Below are 15,288 nucleotides of genomic sequence, written 5' to 3' on the forward strand. Positions count from 1 at the left end.
CCTTCAAATCCTTAATCTTGATGTTTACGGAAACACTTAAACAAACGAACATTGAATGAGCACGGACAGCTCACATCAGCACGCTGAGATCGCTCGGTATTCTCGAAGGGGCAAAAATTGCCGACTTCTCTGTTCTGCTGTTATTCGTAAAGCAACAGTGATTGTGTGGTATTTATATCTAAGATGTTCGACGAGCTTTTGCTAGAAACCGTTGAATTGTATAAATTTGTATATGATCCGGAAGATCGATTTTATCATGATAGCATTAGAAATGAAAATGCATGGACGCAAATGTCATCATCATTTTGGTACGTAATCCAAATACATGTCACTTGATGGACACACACTCCCTAGGGACTACCTTTCTATTCTGACATCACATGCTGTTGGGTTTCTGCATTTTGATCTGTTATTCATTAATTAAATGTAAACAAGTGAATATATTCTTGCGGCACGTTTGTTTTGCCTAACATTTTATTCACCTAACATAAAATAAAGTGTTTCCTGTGTATCCAAATGAGTAAAAGGTATTTTAAGAGACAGAGCTTTGAATGTTTGTTTTACATGAACATGGATAGTCTAACTGTTTTGTTGCATTTAAAGAGGAATTACTTCAAACGCAGATTCGATATAGTTGATGCATAGCCAATACGAGCTATAACTTGGAAAAATTATTTTTATTCATGATGGTATGGATAACTCTTCCTTACTGCAATAAGTCTGATGTAATTTTCGTAAAGTCTGAAAACGAAATCGGTAGAAACTGAGCAATTTCAGGAAGGTAATACTGAAATGTGTGCCTTTCAAATACCCATAATGCAGACAATACTTGCGTCAATGCACAAGAATAAAATCAAAAAACACGTCTATTAGGGAATTTTAAATGAAGGATTTTCCAAAAACAATTACTAAGTGCAACTATGTGAAAAAAGCACAGTTTTTTATGTAACAATTTTCAAAGGGCCTCTTCTCCCTCTTTAATAATTTTAAGACAAATGTTTTCTTAAAATTTATTGATCATATATAAAATTATACATTCTCACTTGGCGTTCTTAAGATATTCTTTTAGGACATCCAGCGCTGGTGATTCCTCACCATAATCCTGAAACATCAAATACAAGAATTAGTAATAAATTAGCTTAAGAAATAGTTCAATCAAAGGAAAAGACTTTTTTAAGCACATTAAGAATAAGTAATTCGATGCCAGTCATTAAGAATTTCGCACAAAGCTAAATTGTAAGTTTGATAAATTTTTGAAGTTTTGAAAAATGTTTGTTATTCTAAAAATCAGTATCTAACTAAGTGAATATTTAAAACTGAATTTTAGGTCAAAACATTTTTGCCATTAGTGACTTAAATTTGAAAGAGAAAAAAGCAATTCTACTTGTGGTGTTGCATCAATACAATAACAACAAATGAATTAAATGAACTGTTATTAATTTAAACAAACTCATTACCAGCGAAACAAAGCAAAAGTAGAACACTAATTAAAATTAACTGTTTATAAATACCCAAAATTTTTTAGTATATATAACAACTCTCAATTTCAGCTGAGAACTCTGATTATACTTACCCTAATGACAACACAAGAGCATCCAACGACTTTGCGCGCTTTCCCTGTGTTGTCTATTTTACATAGACCAGACCATTCTCCTAATTTTTTATTGTTGTCAACTTTAATAAGGTCAATCTGATGTTCTGCACAAAGGGCAGAAACAAGTTGTTTGTATCTGAAACAAAATTATACACAAATTGGTACCTGGAGTATAACTTGAAGTGAAAAATTACTGTATAAACATTTCAATGTATTTGCTACTAAATTTATTTAAATTTTGGAGTCACCTTTGTTGAGCAATTGGAACAACTTCCATTAAATGGAAATAATTTTAAAAAAAATTATCATAACAAAGCCTCAACTATTCCAAGGGGTTTTGGTCACACCATGTGCATGATTTTGAAATATGGGTAACAGTTCACATACCGAATTATAACAACTTAGTAATATAAGTGATTTACACACCTTGGTTCATCACAATTCTCAGCCAACACACACAACACAGCCTGCCTTTTGTCAAGTGCTTTTGCTGCTTCATGTAATCCATGAACTACGCCATCATGGATAAGGGCAATTTTTAGTACTTCCTGTAGGGCTTGGTTAACATCCATTGAATTGCCCGAAACTGGCATCTGAACGGGGGCTTCATCTCTAAAAATGTTGGTTAATTTAAGCTGCTTTATATTGTGTTGTGACATCCAGCCAGGCTCAAATAAAATATAACATTTTTACATAACCAGATTTTTAAATGAAAAAGTGTTCAAAAATTCTTTAACCAAAATATTAATTCATATATTGGTTCAATTTGCAACAACACTAATAAATCTAGGGTCATTACAGTAGTTAGAAATAGCTACAATTTTGAGATTTTGACAGTCTATTTTACCTTAACTTAGCAGTTTAATTGTCCCTATTTCATTAAGCAATCCCAATTTGGTTTGAAGGAGATAAAAGATATATGAACTAGGTAGTTTAGCTAAAACTTCAATTAACTCATAAATTTCATTCTTGTTTGGCACCAACACGGCTCAAAAAGCAGTTAAAAATCTGTTGAAATTCCAATTTTAACTGAAAAACTTCTAGAAAAAACGTTTTTTTTTTCAACTCAAAATCTTTTTCCATTAGACATCATAGGCCTTACTATCGATTTTCTGATAAATTTTAAAATCCAGATACAACTTGGTTAGGTACTCACATTTCAACGTCAGACATTTTTAACTTTCCTGGAAAATATAAACGTAATAAACCTCAACTAGGCTTTAGAAATTAAAGAAACTTGGAATAATCATGGGATGGAAACAAATTTATTAGATAAAAACCGATGTAATTTACCAAGCTACAGCCACTAATCAGTAAACGCCAATCCAAAAAGAACCACAGATTACAGACTCAACCAAACCACAGAATACGAAACAACCACCCTACTACTCATAATATGTATTGCATATATACTGTTTGTAAGGAATTAAGACAAAATGAGAGAGCATTTTGCAGTTGCAAATCCTTAATGTGGGTAAATAAACCTTTTATTGTTTAATAAGTCTTGTTATTATTTCTCTTTTTCTCTATCAGTGCAGGTCAACGTCGTTAAAGCCAATCTTTCTAGAAACGGACAAAATTTGTCTCTCTCGTCTTTTACAAAAAAAAAATTTGGATTTCCTCGCACTACTTATTACAAATGTTGCTCTATACATTAAAATCAAATGTTAAGGAATTTATTGAATTAAACGCCCAAACCACGTCAAAGGCTAAAATATCCTCCTATGCAAATTACAGATTAAATTTGTTTCGAGTAAAGCGGCGAAAACTAATCTACCAAGTCTAGTTTACTGTTCTTGGGACTCAACATCCTGTAAAACACACAGAAGAAGATATGATAAAAGAAAAAAACAATGCATTTATTCAAATATGCTAAAAATAAAATTTCATTGACCTTAGCACAGATACCTGGAGACCGAAGGATAATAAATCTAGAATTAAAGATACGCCGGTATTACCAATATAGTTATTAGATTGTATTTCGGCCCTACTAGGAAAAAATTGATGCGGCGCAGACGGCATTGATATTTTTATAGAGATGGTAATGATTTTCAGCAATATAGCTACTAGGCATATAGAGGCCCTGTCTATGCTGATAGTATAAGAACTCATGAAGCAACTATGTAAAAAAAATGCGCCATTTCCGCCATTACCTCTTTATAATAATACTGCAAGGTCATTGGTTAAAAACAGGACGAAGGAATCACCTCGATCTACGCAACTTTAACAATTATTGCATTCCTCATTATCGATTTACTTTGTTTCGCTGTAGAGTCATTTATAATGCTATTATAATTTATATTTTCTCGCGGCTCAGTTATCCGTAGTGCCGTAGTAGGTTTCTCCTTTTATTTAATAATTAATAAAATTCTAATCCTAATCTTTACATCGTTAATCTCGTTGTTGTCCAAAATTCTCGTTATATGTTTTTTATAGTTAAATCTAAGTAGTCGTGAGACTAGACTTCGCCTGTTGTAAGCTTATAATTAAGACTTTAAATTAAAAAAAGTTTTTGGTTTCTATAACCAACCAATCTTTTATCTACGATTAAGAGAACAGTTGAACTATGAATTTTTTCTTAACCTATCTTTTTGTGTGGTTTGCCATTTCCATTTATATATATTTTTTTGCATAGGCATACATGGATGATATTGATATTAATATTAATGACTTTGAAGTCAAAAGAAAAAGAGATAGATCTAATACAACCATGGAAGTAGATACATCCAATGAAAGAGAAGGTCAATCTAATTACAGCCCACCAAAAAGCAAGCGAATGAAGACCCAATCTTTCTCAGAAGCTAGGGATGACATGAGAAAGGTTTTTATTCCTGCACACAGATACACACCTTTGAAGGAAAACTGGCTAAAAATATTCACTCCAATTGTAGAATATTTACAGTTACAAATTAGATTTAATCTGAAAACTAGATGTGTTGAAATTAAGGCTTGCAAAGAAACCAAAGATATTGCTAATTTACAAAAAGCTTCAGATTTTATCAAGGTAATTAAACACTTTACATTACAGTTTAGCAGAATTGGTTCATCTGTTCTTATAGAAATATTTTTGGAGTATTCAATGTAAAGCATTACTTTTTGGTATTTTAGGCATTTGTGTATGGATTTGAAGTGGAAGATGCATTAGCCTTACTGAGACTTGATGATCTTTTTGTGGAAACATTTGAAATCAAAGATGTGAAAACTTTAAAAGGTGATCACCACTCACGAGCTATAGGTCGATTAGCAGGTAAAGGTGGCAGAACAAAATTCACAATAGAAAATGTAACCAAAACCAGAATTGTTCTGGCAGATGGCAAAATCCATATATTAGGAAGCTTCCAAAATATTCAGCTGGCTAAAAGGGCTATCTGCAATTTAATTTTGGGATCACCGCCCTCTAAAGTTTATGGACAACTACAAAATATTGCAGCTAAAGTGTCAAATCAAATATGATTTTGTGAAAATTAAATATTTTAAAGAATGATTGTCTTTTAATTACATTCATCACACAATATATATTCAGTTTTATCAATTTAACATTTGTTTAAAAAACATTTGTACAAAATTGAGGTAATCAATTTTACTTCAGGGAATATTTCTGCATGCAAGACAATATATTCAAACTTACTATGCTAGATTTAATATTTTATCAACTATTCTTGAAGAATCTTAAATAAATCACTGCAATTAGTATTAAAGTCTCTAAAATTATTATTAAAATTAATATAAGCTTATTATAAATCACATTCCTTCCCATTTTAGAAAGCAAATATTTTGCATTATCCAGTTGCTGATTAGCATCCTCCAAGCGACCTCTGGTTCGGAGCAATGATTCCCTTTGTTCTCCCAACTCTGAAATCATCTCGTTTCCTATTTCTTCAGTTTCAATTGCTATTTGGTTTGATCTAGCTATACTTTCACCAGTGCGTTCTAATATTGCAGTCGCTTCTCGGACTACTTCTCTTTTATGATGTTCCAAGTCATAACCATTTGTTTCATTAAACATTTTTCTGAGAATTTTAACTAAATAATCAAGCCGCTACTTCTAAATTTCTAAATTAATAATTCCCAACAAAAAAGTTTCATTTTCACGTTTGACAGCACAGAATGTTAAGTTACATGGTTTATATAGGAAAGTCAGTTTTGCCTTTTATTATTAAAGCACAGAGTTAATTGGAATATAGACAAAAAATATGAAATAGATTAGAAAATAAAAAAATTGTCATAATTTTTACTTGCAAAAATAAATCTAAAACACTCTCAGCGATATTATCATTGTATCATATTTAAAATGCGATATGCGCATTGCATTTTTCGTTTTGCTATTGCTTTGTAATAATTTTTGGATAGTTTCCCTATATCTATCCTAATTTATTTTTAGAAAATTAATTTTTGTCCTTATTTCTTGCTAAAAAACGTAGCTACAATAAAAAATTAATTAATACAAAGTACAGTACTCCTTTACAATGCGGAGAACCAAATAATTTTCTAACGACCGTGCGGACGTCTTGGTACTTTGTACTATTTTCTAAAATACCAATCATGAAAGTTGATGCTGAGCCTGTGCTTGTTTGAGTATATTTGTGCTGCACAGTTCCTTCGTTTTCGTTATTCACGCTGGTTGGAGGCCGGATGGGCCTGGATGGTCCATGGCGGAGGCGACTGATAGCCGTTTTATCTGGAATCACTCTAAAGTTCCCGTCGGGGATTTAATTGTTTGCGATGTCAAGTCATACCAGGTCATACTATATGACCGAAATAAAAAAATCCTCAACAGAAATCGGAAATGAGCAAATAATCCTAGGAGTCTGCCTGACAGAAATTAAGAAACGATTAATTAAATTGAATTGATGGAACGAAAACACAATGTTTCGATTCTCTGGATGGCATTGCACGAGACATGTCGGCCCTTCTCCGCTGCTTACAAAATCTGTTTTTCGACGTTTAAGACTTGTTTTCGGTCAAATTGTTATTATGTTGGATCTTAGTGAACAGATACTGCCTTTTTGATGATGTAGGTGTCCCGCGGTACCACTGTTTTCTTCATACACGCCGGTAATCAGGCCGGATGAGCCCAAGGGTAGGTAGTGGAAGCGAGAGGGACCGTGTTTTTTATAGTATCGGTTAAATTTTTTTTTCCGACGAATATCAGTAATTCTGTTGGTCGCTGAACATGAGAAATCGTTAACCTTATTTGCTTTAAACTTAAAACGTTGTTTGTTGTAAGCTGGTCGAATTGCCTTGTGTTACTGTGGCCAAGTAAAATCTAATGGAAAAGCGAAGGAGAAGAAGACAAAATGGTTCAATGCATCCTTTCTGTATCTTATATATGGTTTAATGTCATAAGATTGAACGAACGTACGTGATGCTCCGTTTCTTCCCAGCTCTTTCATGATTTTGATTTACTTGATTATTTTGTTTGTTACATACATGTCAGTTTTTAATAATTATTGATAATGTATTCTTATGAGTGAGTATTTATGTGATGTATATTTTTTGTAGTAACATTATACATTTTTCAGGACAAAGCATATTTCCCATTCAAGTTGCAGTATTCTTGAGCGAAGTTTTATAATAAATAAAAATAAAAAGAAAATTAAAGAAACTTTAGTTTGGTGTACAGTTAATATTTGTTTGCTTTGCCTACTATTATATGATTTGTAAGTTAAAAGATTTAATGAATCTTGGTGTAAAATGAGTCTGATTCATTTTTTTTTTAATTTTTAGTTTTTCAACATGTCCTTTATATTTGAATTATTATCACTATATTGAATGTGGTTTGATAATAATATTTTCAATAAACATCTTTTATTACATATTGAGACTAGGAAAACTTTATATTAATTCATCTGACATGTCCATAGCACAAACTGAACAAAGCAAACTGTTACTTAAAAGCAGTTCAGGTATACATAAAGACAACTTTAAGAATATATTAACTTTCTTTTGATTTTTTCAGATCCAAGCCACAAAATTGCAACATCAGTTAAGTCAATTACATATTTGTCAAGTCTCGGATCTAACAATGTTTTGGGAACTCCTATGAATGTATCAGAATTAAGTTGGAGATCAACTGCCTCATCCGGTGAAAGTAAGTATGGATTTTCATATCACATTTTGCAGTAAACGCAATTTTCAATATTTAAAAAATTGTAAACAGAGAAATAAAAAAGGTAGTCAAATAGTGATTGTTTAGCCTTAAAAATTACTACATGTAAAATATTAAACTAAAATATATTCCTAAAAATTAATACACATATGTCGTCGCGCAATTTAGGTTTTCATTTTTCGGCGCCATCCTCACCCAGTTATCAGAAAACTACTAGTACCGATATTTCGCAATTTTCTCCAGTTGGCATTGGTCGCCATTCACCGTCTTTTGCAAAACAGTCCTCCCCACCTATTTTGCGATTTCAAAATAGTTTGGTTGATATTATTGATGATGAAGACAGTTTGGATCAGTACATCAAGGATCATGAAGCATCAGAAAAGGTAAACCTCTATCTGATATACAAAAAATTTTCTTTTGTTCAATCAAATATAAATAATATAAATATAATATATACAAAGAATTTTTTAAACATTTCAAAAAAACTATTTTCAAAATTTCTGGATTTCTCCTGCATTGGTTGTTGTTGAATCGAACTTGCTGGCGTTTAACCAATTATCCTGTTTGCTTCTTCAGTTTCTCCAGTTTCAGTAAAGCTCTGAAAAAGCCAAAGCGAAATGTTATAAAGTTCAATTGAACAACAACCGACGTAGAAGGAATCCAGAAGTTTTGTAAATAGTAAAGAATTTTTAAAATGTTTAAAATATTTTGGAAATTTTTCACTGCAAATTTTACAAAGGTATTTTTTTAGTTGAAAATGTTAGTAGAATTTAAGAATTTGGCACACGGAAAACACTTGAAGACACTAATTCAGTTGAGTTTCCTATAAAAAATTTTGAAGAATTAAAGTTGGAACATAAAAAAAGTAGTTTTAAATTGCTTACAAATGCAGATGTTAACAATACTTGTGTTTTTCAAAATAAATTATAATCATTACATTTTTAGAAGCAATTTATAATTAGATATTAAGAAATGCCGCTTACAATCTTATCTTATTATCCAGCAACAATGCATTAAAAGTTCTCCAGAACTTTTAATATGATGCTCAACATGAATCGTGCTATATACCTTTAGGTGAACAAGATATCAGAAAAGTCCCAAAGCTCCTTCAACCTTCTTAGTTCATTCTGGAGTCACCCAGTTGCAAAGACTACCAAGGATATTTCATCATTTTTGAGTAAAAGCCAATATCAGTTAGCAACTCAGTCTCTAAGTAAGTAAGATGTAGTAGAATAGAATGGAATAATATATAAATGAAACAATTCTGGGTTTACAAGAAAAAATACATATAAATTCAGAATAAATCAAGTTAAATATGGGAAAGAATAGCAAACCAGTGAAGTTTTTGATTTGTTAAAATTGCATTTCTGTCATTTCAGAAAGTGAATATAGGGCAACTAAACTACTTTGCGCGGATTTGTATTTAGATTTGTAGAGTGTTCATATTCAGCTCAGTTTTTGAATTCCAAAAAAAGTTGGTACATAGGATCGCGGCAATTTCGAATTCCTACCTGCTTTCCGAGATTTCTACTCGGTCCAAACCGCTGGCTGAGGAAGTGGGAAGCAAAACAAATGTATCGGGAACTATGGAGAGATGTACGGGGCGGACATGATACATAATAAATAGAAAAGAGAAATAAAAATAAAGAAGTGCCATAACATCTATAATGATTATAATTAAACCACAACAAAAAGCAATGATTTTTGTGAAACTGTCTTTAAAATACAATAGCAATATTTACAATTGCAGCAAAACGTCTAAGCAGAAGTCCATCTAAACCAGAAGATCAAACCTCATTAGCTTCAAATATTTCCGCCTTAGAAGTGTGGACTAGAATTAATGTCGATACTGTAGCTTTAACCAAATGGAACGAGAATCTGCGAAGAGTAAGTGTTTAAAATAGCTATGTCCTGCAAAAATGGCTGTTCTCAGTGGCAATTTTTGCATATTCCAGAGGAATTTGTTTATGATCGGTGAATAATTTTGTATCTTAGCGTAAGGAGTAGAAAAATTCTAAAAATTAAACAAATAATTTAATATCATTGTTTAAAAACTATAAAAACTAACAATGCTTTAAATTCCTTGATTTTGTGTTAATATGATTTCTATTCAAAACTGAATAAATATTTTTAATAATAAATTATAAAGTGACATTTTTAAAGTGCTACTAATTTATAACGCGGGTTAAATGTTATATGTCAAAATTAGAAAAAATAAATTTATAGAAATGCCTAAATACCGTACTATAACAACTAAAGTTCATTATTGGTTAAATTATTTTTATAATATTTGGAATTTTGTTTTATGAAAAATTGAAACAGAAAATGTGTTATTTTAGTGGATATCTCAAACTATTATTGAAAGGTTGGTTAAGGAATTTGATGTAATAAATGATTCACTAGAGAAACATGGTATGACAGATATAAGGGTAGGAAGCGTTGGACTCGATAGACTCAGGAAAACTTCCCAAATGATTCAAATCACTCAATTTATTCCTTCATTAACTACAATAATCCCATTTCTAGAAGTTCATGCTAATCAAGACTATTTAGAAAAGAGAATACGAGAACTCGCCAAAGGTGGTTGTATGAGTGAATTTAAATGGAACAGAGGAGGTAGTTATAATGGTAAAGAATGGGATGATTCTTTACCAACAGATTGTTCTGTAAGTAGAAAGTTGTGTTATGCAGACTCCCAAGTTTCCACCTTTTATATTAATTGGACCTTTCTATTTTTTTAGGTTATTATGCATTTATTTGCTTCTTATCTTGATACACAATTGATGCCATCGCCTAATATGCCAGACACTAAGGCTTTTAGTGGGCATTACTATGTTAAGGCTACAGAGAAAATGGCACCCTCCACTCCAAATACTGTATACATTCATGAAGTTTCAGAAAAACCCCCTCATTATAGGATTATTGTTGGAGAAAAGAGTTATGAAATGGTTAAGGTCAGTTTTATTCTAAATTAGAATACCACGATTAGGACCAGATTTTAATTATTATATTTTAAGATTTGAATACATGTGGTTGCTTGTAATTTTGATTTGGTGTATCAGCTAAAGTGTTCATAAATTCATAAATTATGACCTCACAATGTTTATTGTGTTCACTATTCAAATTTTGGTTTACACTTTCTTCAACCCAATTTTGAAGTATAAATCTCAGTTCTAATGTCACATAATTATAGAGGAAGTCACAATAGATGGTCTGAGTCACAGTGTAACTCTCTCGACTTGTTATCTAAGCTAACCTTAATTTTCCCAAATGTTAATTTGAAATGTAACAATCATAATCTATGTTTAGCATATAATCAGGTCTTTTTTAGATGTTAATGGCGTTATAGAAATTCTCTTTCTTTCAGGGCTACAATAACTTGTTTCACAGCATCTTGTTCTTCATATACCATGTAAATAAAATTGAACAAGGAATGTTAGGTCGTGTGAACCTTGGAAGGGCAGGTGTAAACATGTTATGGATTATAGGTTTAAATGAATAGGGTATTTTTGTAAATTCTTAATTAAAAATTTGTGAACTGTCATGATCTATTTTGATTTTGTTGTGAATGGTGGTAGTGTGTTCGGCAGTTGGAAAAATAGGTTTCAATTTTATTGGTTTGGTTCGGCCATTTCTTACAATAATATTTTTTAGGCATATTGTCAAAATAAGTCCTAACATTAATTTAAGCAGATAATAGATAGATAAAAATAAAAAAGATATTTTTCTATTTGGTTATGGTTTTCGTTAACATCCCATATGTCTCTTTTAATCACAATGAAATATTTATATTAAGATGAGATGCCCCAGAAAATTTTGAAAGCAAATCTCTAAAATTCATGTTTCAACTCTAAGTAAATATATTTTTTGAAAATTGCATTATTGTAGTGTGTTTTTTTATTTCACATACTTGGAATACACCATGCTTGGCAGTAGGTATTTTCAAAACTTTTCTTTAAGTAGTCTGTCAAATAACTGCTACATATTTACAGTACTTACAAAAAATGATATATATTTTAATTTTTCAATATCACATATCTTTTTTACCAATACAACACAAAAACAAAACTGATAAAGTTTTCTTAAAAATAACTTTATACATTCCACAAAACATTTTGTTGTAAAATAAGGTCCTTATAATATAATACTCAATTTCAAATACAATTAAAATTTATTGAGAGGTCAAAGGTGAAATACCCACTTGTCTTGGATCAGTGCAAACAGTTGACTCTAAGTTCTTCAATAACTGGGATAACCAATGGTTGGTAGATTTGTCCTCTTGTAAGCACACACTGAAGGTATTATCCTTTAGCTGATCTGGTAAACATTGCCTTAAAGCTTCCCTAGCTCTTGGATTGTCTGACAATCTTAAGTAACATCTTACTACATGCTTTAAAAGCCTTGCAGATGGTTCCTTTGCTAATGAAATTACCATTTTTCCTAATATCATAGCCACATGACTAAATCTATCATAGGTTTGGCAAATATAAGATAATCCGCTATCATCCAGGAGTATTTTCTGTAGAATAAAAGTAGCAACAGTTTTACTAAGTTCAGATCCAGTTTCCATGATCCGAAGACAAAGCGGTATGATTTCTGTAGTCAAGAGAAAAGTTATCACTTCTTGTTCATCAGTTTTTACAAGAGCTCCAATTACCCCAAGACTTGTTAAACGAAGATATTCAAATGGTCGAGTCTTTGATACTGTATGTAAAAAAGGGTATAAAAATAACGGAATATGCGCAAGAAGAAACTGAGATCTTGTTTCTGGATGTGATGCTACACACTGCAAAAGTGCTAAGGCATTGCATACCCGATTTGACTGATGCGCCGTAAGAGTCGGTGGATTGATAGCGGGATAAATATTTAGAATTTCCTGAAGAAGGGCAGCTGTTGTACCAAAGCTATTCCACAACATAGAAGCTAAATCTGGAACTACTTCTCTTTTTTTGCTTAACTCGAGAAGAGCGTTTTCTCTTGTCTCGGGGTTTGTTAACTCCAAAATCCACTGGAATACTTTTTCCCGTTCGACTGAAGAATTTGCTGGACTTTGTTGTGTACTCATAATTATTTTATACTACCCACAGACGATTAAATAATTAATATGTCAATGCCAATCATAGATAAGAGTTTTTTGCGAATACATCAAAATGAAAGCTTCTTCTTTACCACGTTCTCATATAAATGAATAAGCATATTGACTGCGATCATTCGGTAATTGCCAAGTTCCGACGAGCGCTAGACTTTTTGATCATTTATGATCAACGCTTAAGGATAGTAAACTAAAAAGGATTTTGATCTGTTTTATGATATCACTTATAGGAACTGGGTATCATCCATCTGCATACATTGGGAAATGTGTTTTAACGAATAAGAAGAAGAGGGGCTGATCACTTCCAAGTTTGCTGCTAACTTCTCATTATTCGTTTCCCGTGCTTTGAGATCAATTAATCTTTCACCGATAAATAAAATACATCGTAAAAAATGATTAAAACTGGGTAGAAAGGATCGATCGCCATCCAGATCAAGAGCATGGTTTTCCGAATGATCCCACTCAGTCTTGGACGAACGGATCAATAAATTGGAAAAGCGACTCAGCAGAAAAAGGAAGGGAAGGGCTCCCTCAACTTCTAAGTTCAATAGACAAGGTTTGCCAAAAAAATTTGACAGCACCCAATGGAATCACAGTCCCAGGCACCAATAAAGGGGTCATCTGATCACAGTAAGCAAAATATTGCTGAAGAGTCCCAAATCAAGGGTTCAATAGGGCTTCTGAAAATGGCTCCAATAGACCTTCGAAAAATGACTTTAAGAGGGCCTCGGAAAATGCTCCAATAGGGCTTTGGAAGCGAGTCCAGTAGGACTTTAAATGAACTGGATCCTATAGCATCTTAGATCAAGAAATGGTAGAGTGCTGGGGCAAAAATCTTTTAAAAGGGGAAACTAGCATTAGCCTCCCCCAGTATCTAGCTTACTGTTGGCAGGGAGAGCCAGTTCCCTGAAGATTAAGGACCACTGTGCTTTATTGTGTGTGTGATATTGTGACACATTTGATAAAGACACGGTGTTGTCGAAACAATTGTCATATCAAAATATATAATTTCGTGAAAATTTGAACTTTTAGTTCTTATTTATCTTGTTTAATGTCGACTATGGTAAATCAAAATTAAGTCTGAAAAACGAACATATTTATCTGAATTTTTATTCGATTTCACTAAAATACGTATTCCATCAACACCAGAATGAGTAAAAATTTTCTCATTATTAAACCAATTGCTAGCAAGAAAAAGCTTCTCTATAAGGTGTTTTGCAAGGTACTAGGGGCGCTTGTAGCAACTTTCCTAGCCATTAAGTATACTTGGCTTTACACAAAGGAATTGAAAAGCTTTAAGATCTTAGCTCTGACCTGGAATAATCACAACTACCGTACAGGTCTTTGTTAGAGGCCCTACAATTAGATATGTTTTGGTGCCAAAGGCTTTGAAAAAATCTTTTAATATGATAAGGCAAGACGAGTTTGATTATGAGGTGATTACTGCTTCCAGTCTATTGGGCTTAGGAGGGTTCATGTCGGATAGTTTCTTTAATCTAGTAATTTTGCATGAAATGTAATCTCTATTTGAAAAAAAAAAACAGGATGTCGCACGTCCCAATTTGGGGACTGTTTAATTTTTTGAAAAGTAACCATAGAAAGCAATTTCCATGCATGTAACACATCTGTGGAAAATATTTATCTATGAATAAATCTGTCATTTCTATTGTTTGGCTAGTCAAAGAAAAGCTAAAAGAAGAAGAAGCTATTTTGGTGTCGGTAAGGGGCGAGTTTCCTTAGTACATTTGTCAATTTACTGAAATGCAAAGAAGAATAATAATTGTAAGCTATATATGACCGAATGATACTTGGTACATAGATTAGTTTTTGCAATGGTGGTTTCATATGTAAAAATGTTCTAAATGAACAAGTATGGATAATTATCGCAAAGGAAAGAATGCCGAGGAACCGCTGGAGCGTAATAAACTTCCTTTTTTTAATCTTCCCGAAAAATTTTTGTGGATGCAAGTGCGGGGTGGAACCAAAATTCGAAATGTGCTTAACTTCGCTTTAGAGAAATTTGCAGAAACACAATGTATTGTTTGGACGGGTTTTGGCCCGTCGATTGGGAAAACTATTACCTGTGCTGAAATTATGAAACGAGAGTATGGTAACTCACTATATCAAGTTACAAAATTATCATACAGGTCTGTAGAAGAATTCTGGGATCCTATACTACCTGAATTAGACCAACTTGTTGTAAAAAGACAAATACCTATGATCCATATCCTCTTAACCAAGAATCTTGTCAGTAAAGAGGAATCAGGATATCAACAATCAACTACAGTCAGTCCATTCACGAAAAAGATAAAAAATTAGTAGTTTGTAAAAATATATTGTTCTGTCAAATTTCCTATTAACAAACCTGAGTATCTAGAACAGAAATTATTATATAATTGCAGTTTTGCAAGAAAATAAAGAACAAAAAACTGATACATCACTTTTTATTGTAAATGTGAAATTACTGTTTTGAACATTTCCAAATTGAGTCAT

General features: G+C 32.1%; 6 protein-coding genes across 7 annotated transcripts; 3 read left to right on the plus strand and 3 right to left on the minus strand.

Annotated features, from left to right (window-relative positions):
- Positions 1 to 996: 996 nt before the first annotated feature.
- On the minus strand, positions 997 to 2,959 carry LOC132700273 (small ribosomal subunit protein eS12). 2 transcript variants are annotated; one of them, XM_060667448.1, is made up of 5 exons: positions 2,888 to 2,959; positions 2,751 to 2,778; positions 2,021 to 2,206; positions 1,574 to 1,730; positions 997 to 1,102 (listed from the first exon to the last, which is right to left on the minus strand). In XM_060667448.1, exons 2-5 carry the CDS (start codon positions 2,765 to 2,767, stop codon positions 1,040 to 1,042), a joined length of 423 nt encoding a protein of 140 aa, XP_060523431.1. In that variant the 5' UTR covers positions 2,768 to 2,778; positions 2,888 to 2,959; the 3' UTR covers positions 997 to 1,039. The 2 variants fall into 2 exon arrangements, with proteins under 2 accessions (XP_060523431.1, XP_060523424.1); XM_060667441.1 differs by having other exon boundaries at positions 2,751 to 2,943.
- Positions 2,960 to 4,153: 1,194 nt separating this feature from the next.
- Positions 4,154 to 5,077, plus strand: LOC132699980 (RNA-binding protein pno1). Its single transcript, XM_060667006.1, has 2 exons — positions 4,154 to 4,598; positions 4,703 to 5,077. The coding sequence occupies exons 1-2, from the start codon at positions 4,236 to 4,238 to the stop codon at positions 5,045 to 5,047; spliced, it is 708 nt and encodes a 235-aa protein (XP_060522989.1). The 5' UTR covers positions 4,154 to 4,235; the 3' UTR covers positions 5,048 to 5,077.
- Position 5,078: 1 nt separating this feature from the next.
- On the minus strand, positions 5,079 to 5,949 carry LOC132699990 (vesicle transport through interaction with t-SNAREs homolog 1B). Its single transcript, XM_060667017.1, has one exon. The coding sequence runs from the start codon at positions 5,598 to 5,600 to the stop codon at positions 5,244 to 5,246; it is 357 nt and encodes a 118-aa protein (XP_060523000.1). The 5' UTR covers positions 5,601 to 5,949; the 3' UTR covers positions 5,079 to 5,243.
- A 973-nt stretch (positions 5,950 to 6,922) lies between these two features.
- LOC132706373 (transmembrane protein 209) lies at positions 6,923 to 11,387 on the plus strand. The gene is made up of 10 exons (XM_060677671.1): positions 6,923 to 7,064; positions 7,117 to 7,254; positions 7,322 to 7,500; positions 7,554 to 7,685; positions 7,872 to 8,086; positions 8,778 to 8,916; positions 9,454 to 9,590; positions 10,043 to 10,369; positions 10,445 to 10,657; positions 11,071 to 11,387. Exons 1-10 carry the CDS (start codon positions 7,051 to 7,053, stop codon positions 11,203 to 11,205), a joined length of 1,629 nt encoding a protein of 542 aa, XP_060533654.1. The 5' UTR covers positions 6,923 to 7,050; the 3' UTR covers positions 11,206 to 11,387.
- A 270-nt stretch (positions 11,388 to 11,657) lies between these two features.
- LOC132706376 (CCR4-NOT transcription complex subunit 9) lies at positions 11,658 to 12,801 on the minus strand. The gene has a single exon (XM_060677686.1). It carries the CDS (start codon positions 12,766 to 12,768, stop codon positions 11,875 to 11,877), a length of 894 nt encoding a protein of 297 aa, XP_060533669.1. The 5' UTR covers positions 12,769 to 12,801; the 3' UTR covers positions 11,658 to 11,874.
- Positions 12,802 to 14,599: 1,798 nt separating this feature from the next.
- Positions 14,600 to 15,263, plus strand: LOC132706286 (ribonuclease P protein subunit p25-like protein). The gene has a single exon (XM_060677541.1). The coding sequence runs from the start codon at positions 14,668 to 14,670 to the stop codon at positions 15,112 to 15,114; it is 447 nt and encodes a 148-aa protein (XP_060533524.1). The 5' UTR covers positions 14,600 to 14,667; the 3' UTR covers positions 15,115 to 15,263.
- Positions 15,264 to 15,288: the final 25 nt, after the last annotated feature.

This window comes from Cylas formicarius, unplaced genomic scaffold (assembly GCF_029955315.1).
Source record: "Cylas formicarius isolate icCylForm1 unplaced genomic scaffold, icCylForm1.1 PGA_scaffold_10__41_contigs__length_53128322, whole genome shotgun sequence".
Classification (NCBI taxonomy): domain Eukaryota; kingdom Metazoa; phylum Arthropoda; class Insecta; order Coleoptera; family Brentidae; genus Cylas; species Cylas formicarius.

Bases quoted from the DNA above. Each gene is read 5' to 3' on its own strand.
- LOC132699980 (XM_060667006.1), top strand. From the start codon at position 4,236: ATGGATGATATTGATATTAATATTAATGACTTTGAAGTCAAAAGAAAA. The intron at 4,599-4,702 runs GTAATTAAACAC...TTGGTATTTTAG, and splicing joins AAGCTTCAGATTTTATCAAG to GCATTTGTGTATGGATTTGA.
- LOC132700273 (XM_060667448.1), bottom strand. The intron at 1,731-2,020 runs GTGTGTAAATCA...ATTTTGTTTCAG, and splicing joins GAGAATTGTGATGAACCAAG to ATACAAACAACTTGTTTCTG. The intron at 1,103-1,573 runs GTAAGTATAATC...TTGATGTTTCAG, and splicing joins GCTCTTGTGTTGTCATTAGG to GATTATGGTGAGGAATCACC.
- LOC132706286 (XM_060677541.1), top strand. From the start codon at position 14,668: ATGGATAATTATCGCAAAGGAAAGAATGCCGAGGAACCGCTGGAGCGT.
- LOC132706373 (XM_060677671.1), top strand. The intron at 7,501-7,553 runs GTATACATAAAG...TGATTTTTTCAG, and splicing joins GTTACTTAAAAGCAGTTCAG to ATCCAAGCCACAAAATTGCA. The intron at 9,591-10,042 runs GTAAGTGTTTAA...GTGTTATTTTAG, and splicing joins GGAACGAGAATCTGCGAAGA to TGGATATCTCAAACTATTAT.
- LOC132699990 (XM_060667017.1), bottom strand. From the start codon at position 5,600: ATGTTTAATGAAACAAATGGTTATGACTTGGAACATCATAAAAGAGAA.
- LOC132706376 (XM_060677686.1), bottom strand. From the start codon at position 12,768: ATGAGTACACAACAAAGTCCAGCAAATTCTTCAGTCGAACGGGAAAAA.